We start from the raw sequence: 6000 nt of genomic DNA on the forward strand, positions 1-6000 counted from the left end.
GAGAAATTCGTGGACAGGGAACGATGGAAGCTTGCGATTTCTCATGGCCAGTTTCCTTCTTCCCTTCTTCTTGGTTAGCCGTTGGGAAGCCTGAAGGCTTACATGTTCAAATAATACTTCATGCGTCTTGTCTTACAATGGTCACCTGAACATCGGAAATTTACCTTTTGTTTAGTTTTGTTGTTAGCTTGCCGCTGCTAATGCATACCTGAAGTGAATTTGATGGTCGTCATGTACGAGTACAGGGGATGCCGCTGAGGTGGCAGAAGAGGCACATCAACCATGATGAAGTCGCAGCCATTTGGTATCGCAGCTCCCAGAAAGCCGTCAGCATCGGAGTGGCACAAAAGGCCGCGCAGGTCTAGAAAACAGAAGAGAAATGTATAGGGCAAAAAAAATTTTAAGCTGAGCTGGAGTCTGCGGCCACTCTTACCCCCATTTTCTAGAACGTCCCTTCACTCAACGCTTCACCTTCACTTGAAAAAGCCGATGGGAGCGCCGTCTATGGGCACGGCAAGTCACTGCATATCAGCGACAATGTGCTGTGATTCTTAAGTAGCACAGCGTCATTTTTGAGCCAAGCTGTGGCGCAGTGCTCAACTCTGTCAAGTGAAGGGTGAAGGTCGAGTCGAGGAGTGCTTGTGAATACGGGGGTTAGTTTTGTTTATTGACGCCAACAATGCAAAAAGAAGCAGGCTTTCCTCAGCGATAACGTCTGAGTGGGATCGTTACGGATTTGAAACCGACTCTAAACGCCAAGAACAGTAAGCGCGCCATGTTTTCTCAAAAACCTTCAAAATAGGATGGCTTACCCCTTCGGACGTAGTTCGGATCTATTGGTCGATCTGAGGAAAGAAAAGACGCACAGTCCAACACGTCGTTACCATATTTTCTTAAAAAAGTTAGCGGTTTAGAAACAAAACTACATTATTATAGCCATTTGATTTTGGGTGGGCGAATATATGACGCTTATCAGTTCAGTGTCCTTATTAAGCCTGCACTTAAAAGCTATACGTGGGAAATCAACAGACCGACTACAAGGTTATTCTATGAAAGACAAATTGACCACTATTGGTTTGTAGCATGATGCCACGAGGAAAAAAAATTCCTAAAAAAACAAAGCCTTTTTACTTGCTGAAAAAGCCGTTCACGTGATGTATTGAGCTGCAAATCAATGCCTTTTTAAGGGTGATCGCTCTACTACTAGAGCTAACCAGGAAACTAGAAGTAGATTTACATAAATGAAGTATCACTCGTGACAACCTGGAACCGAAGAATTATACTAGACAGCTGTCTCTCGAGCCACTTGCATGAATAGCGATAATGAAGAAGGGGAATAAAATATTTGCACCACTGATCGAGGCCGCAGTGATGTGAAGATAGCAGCAAAATGGCCATGGCTCTCCGAATCGTTTCTCGACTAAGTGTAGATGCCAACGAGATACGCAGCTAATCTGCTTGTGAAAAACTGTTCTAAATATTGAATGATGCTGCTGTATTTAAGCCATGCATTGCTCAAAATGCCGGCACTGATGTGGTTATGCATGCACATAACGGGATAGCACGTTTAGCTCCGATTTTCATTTGGCCCTTCTATAGCTAGCTGCCTCATCACAGCGCATACCTACGTCCTAAGACTGCTTCGTGAGTGTTGGGTATTGAACTCTAAGGCAACGTACGTGTTACCTTTTTTTACCTGTAGCTCATTACAAGCTTTTACACAAAGTTTCAAATGGCCTGCTAGTTTTTAAAACGTTAATTCATAATACGAGTAGTTAAAGCTGCTTAATAAACATAATATGGAAGAACAATAGCGACCACTTGCATGTTGTGGTTGTGGTTGTCGTAGACGTAGTCGTTGTGGTTGTTGTAGTAGTGGTACTTGTAGTGGTAGTGGTTGTCGTAGACGTAGTCGTTGTGGTTGTTGTAGTAGTGGTACTTGTAGTGGTAGTGGTTGTCGTAGACGTTGTCGTTGTGGTTGTTGTAGTAGTACTTGTAGTGGAAGTTGTTGTAGTGGTTGTCGTAGTAGTACTTGTAGTAGTAGTAGTCGTAGTTGTAGTAGTAGTGGTCGTAGATGTAGTAGTAGTTGTACTAGATGTAGTTGTGCTCGAAGTAGTAGTATTAGCAGTAGAGGTACTTGTAGTTGTGCTCGTAGTAGCAGTCCTAGGAGCAGTGGTACTTGAAGTAGTTGTCGCGAGTGTGCTTGTAGTAGTACTTGATGCAGTTGTGCTCGTAGTAGCCGACATAGTAGTTGGTCTGGTACTGGTTATTGTTTTGCCCTTAAGAGTTGTTTCAACAAATACGTTGTCATCACGTGAACCCGGTGTCAAGCTTGTGCCTGCAAAATATCAGCAATCGCACCTTTTTATGCTATAGTTACCAGGAATGCGCACATAAGCCAGGACATAATAGCCTACACGGCTAATCCACCCTGTTTTCGTTCTGTGCTACCTAACATTCTGCCTCACGCAAAAGGAAGCGCCAGAGAACCGTTTCTTGCGTTCGAGGCGCACCACTGTCATGGCGTGAAACAGCAATTATTTCTGACGAGTATTAATAAATAATATTTCTGTTTACCAATAATTAATCCCCTTTAAAGTTTTGAAAGTGGACATTATTGCCTGCCCTGAAACAATTATAATCTACTGGCTGTAGATACTCGATTTATCGCTAAAAAATGGACATTAGCTGGGTATATATAATATGTAGGAACTAAAGGGCAGGTTGAGGATTAAGCTAATGCCTCCGGCTTCGTTTGCTTCCGAACGCCTATCGTGTGGTGGCTTGCATTCATTGTGGCGGCTTCTAGTGAGGCGTTAAAAAAACTCACCCACTTCAGTGCTTTGAAAGAGATGTAAGCGGAAAAACGGCGTTATAAATACATGAAATGAATGCATTTTTGTCAGCAGTAACAAGTCATTGTCCTCATGAGCCTGAATACGCTCAATGCGTAACGTAGGCTTCCTTGATGTTTATCCAATTATGATGGGCCTGTGGTTGCTGCGGTCCTCTTATCCGCGAAAAAAGGTATGTCCGCATGACTCTCGGCCTTTCTCTCCCATTTCTGCTTAATCTTGGAACCCAGGCTGTTATTCTTGATTTCCTGTGGGTATAAGGGCTTCTCTAAACACCCATTTCATACCCTTGTCTTCTTGCTTTAGATCGAGATATGTAATTACACCATGATTATATTTAGGCCCCACGTGTTATCTTCTTCGTCGTTAGCGTTACAGCAATAATTTTAGTTGGGATGTCTCGCTGTATTGCCCTCAGTTGTAACTGGACCTTTCTCGTAAGCTTCCATGTTTCAGTCCCATGAGTAAGTATTGTAAAAGGGCCCTGCAACACTTTTTGAGCATGGTCAGAAAACCGCGTCCAATGGCAAGTGGCTCCCGGCTACACGCGAGCCAAATATTATAGCGCAGAACGCGGACTGAAATTCACAATTAATGATGAAAATCAGCTAAAAGTTGTCTTCTCTTCTCTCGACAAATCACGCAATATGGCGAAAAATCACACTTACCAAGCACATTTATCAGCAATTGGCTGATATGAACATGGCGCGCTCACTCGTTACAGAGATTGGCGCGGGAGACCGCTACTTGTCCAGCATACGTGCGTCATCACACTGAGACAGCCACGCATTAGAAAAAAAAAGTGCTGAAGGTCCCGAGGAACGCGTGACGTTTTTCTGTGGCCCTGTCATCCTTTCCTGCTTAGCTTTCAGCGCTTTCGTCGAGACGAGAGAAGAGAGAATGCCATTGCAGCATGCGACAAACATTTGTAAGTCCACTCGCACTGAACAGATTCTTAAAATTTTTGCTGCGTTGAATTGGTGACGTGATAAGCTTTTCCAGTGAATTCATTCCATGGTTACTTGAAAAAGTGTTTCAGGGCCTTTTAAGCTGTAGCCCTTATGTACCTTTGCTGTTACAAATGCCATTTGTAACACGACTCTACTTATCAAATGCTTTAAGAGCCCAATATCATGAACCAATACCAATCCACAAAATAGTCGATAAATGCCCTATGCTCAGTGTGCACACGTTACTCTGGCGTCTGTAGTCACCATAGTGTTTTTAGGTAACCTGACTGAGAGCCGATGCCAGGGCAAAACGAAAATTTATCACTAATAGCGAAGGATGAATGATTATAGTAAAATATATATACATATTAGTGGCTGCAACCTTGACTCTGTGCGTAGTTATTGTGAAAGTTGGCATATGGAAGTTGAAAGCGTGGGGTAACAGCAAAAAATGAGGCCACTTCTACGTGAATTCAGCTCTGTAGAAGCGACGATCTAATACACACCCTATACCCTCCGTAGCTGACCTCAAGTGTGCGACGTTGTTCTTAAGAAGCAGTTGCCTTTGGCGAAAAGTTTTGTTTTCGCCAAACAGAAGGTAGTTCTAGAAAGTAGAACACAATATTAGTTACACTGTCTATAAGATACCTCCAGTTCCACATGGTAAGCGGGTTTACAGGCCGCTTACAGTAAGCTCCAAATAAGGCTAATACGTGGGTGGTTTTATACATAGCTATGGAGCAAATATAAAAAAATATGTTAGGGCCGTTAATAATGGCATGTAAATTCCTTGAAGGTAAGCTGTTTCTAACTATTCGAAGCACCCGTCTTCTCCTCTTCTTTTATTTCTATTCATCGTAAGAATATTTGTCACTACCACAAATCACGGGATGTAATACCTCAAGGGTCATTGCTTTTCATTCATTATGAAGGTGACTTCTTTAGAGCAGATTTCTTTAGGAACGTTTTATTGCTTACGGAAACATCTTGGGAGGTGGTATCTTACCATGAGCGCTGAACATTTATTTTCCTTGCGCCTTCTGCTTCCTGGACCTTTGTTTCGTTCGTGCCAGTTTACTTGCTTTATTATTTAGGAGAAGGCCATTTCCGCTCGCAATTCAATCAAAATTGACTCAACAGATTCATTGCATTATGGGCACGTGGCTATCTTTTGAAGCCCGAACAAGAGTGCTATTCGCAATGTGAACAATAATGGAAGTATTTCGTTGAAGCGCCACACACCAATTTTCCACGCAGCAGAAAGTACAGCACCAGACACTTATAGACGAGAGCACGCATATCTCGCTCCCAGGAACCTTCGGCGTTATACGCCCGCTCCCAGAGACGCCATAATTTCTTTGCAACTGCCTAGGCGCGCCTCCCTAGCATGCCATGCAGTGGCTCTGAGAGTTTAAAATGCAAAAAAGCGCCTGTTCATGCTGCGCCCGTTTCAAGAAACCTCATCTGGTTACCACTGCGTTGTCATCTGAGGCGACAACAACCAGCGCAAGAGGAAGAGATTGCTGAGGACTGCCTGTGAAGTTCACAGGGCATCGCGGGAATCATGCCGGTGCGGTGTTTTGCGATTGCACAGATTTCCGTCCACAACAAAAAACGCCGAGCTCCGCCACCTTAAGATATATTCGCAATCGACGGGAAAAACTACGAGCCCAGTAAAGCGTCCGAGTAAGTATACTTTTTGCGTTTACTAGAACGTGACTTCAGCTGTTTCACTTTAAAGCAGCGATTTGCGTGCAGTATGCCTGTAGAATGAGGCACAAAACTATTGCCGTATACTCTTTCGTAGGCCGCGTGTCTATAATAGGATATACGTATTACGACTCACGCGTGGATGCACGCGCTGCGCATGTTTAGTACAACTAAAACAGCCTACCATCACGATGCGAAGAGGCGTGAATGGCGCGGAGATCATGGCTTTCGACTCGGTCGAACTGCGACATGCCTTGACTAGTAGATTCTCTAGTAGATTCACTAGGCGAATTACACGTGCTTTCGGCCGGCGTGCCCGTAGCATTTTAATATCTTGTTCTGGCTGGCACTTTTGCAGCGCGCGTGTGTTTCGAGTGCCTGGTAATTGACTGGTAATTGACACACATGCGGTGCATGAGCGTAAGTTGTAGCCTGATTCTAGCGCTACGTTGACGCCGGCTTGCCGCAGTCCGACCAAGTTGAAA

At 44.0% G+C, this 6000-nt stretch overlaps 1 protein-coding gene across 1 annotated transcript in view; it reads right to left on the minus strand.

Moving 5' to 3' along the window:
• Positions 1 to 2522, minus strand: part of LOC142765553 (uncharacterized) — a 47180-nt gene extending 44658 nt beyond the window's left edge. Inside the window, exons 1-4 of the mRNA XM_075866707.1 lie at positions 2469 to 2522; positions 1822 to 2091; positions 1215 to 1221; positions 209 to 361 (exon numbers count right to left, since the gene is read on the minus strand). Of these exons, the coding sequence (XP_075722822.1) occupies positions 209 to 361; positions 1215 to 1221; positions 1822 to 2091; positions 2469 to 2522 (484 nt within the window). The remainder of the gene's footprint in view (positions 1 to 208; positions 362 to 1214; positions 1222 to 1821; positions 2092 to 2468) is intronic.
• Between the last annotated feature and the right edge of the window lie 3478 nt (positions 2523 to 6000).

Source organism: Rhipicephalus microplus, chromosome 1 (genome assembly GCF_043290135.1).
Source record: "Rhipicephalus microplus isolate Deutch F79 chromosome 1, USDA_Rmic, whole genome shotgun sequence".
Classification (NCBI taxonomy): Eukaryota; Metazoa; Arthropoda; class Arachnida; order Ixodida; family Ixodidae; genus Rhipicephalus; species Rhipicephalus microplus.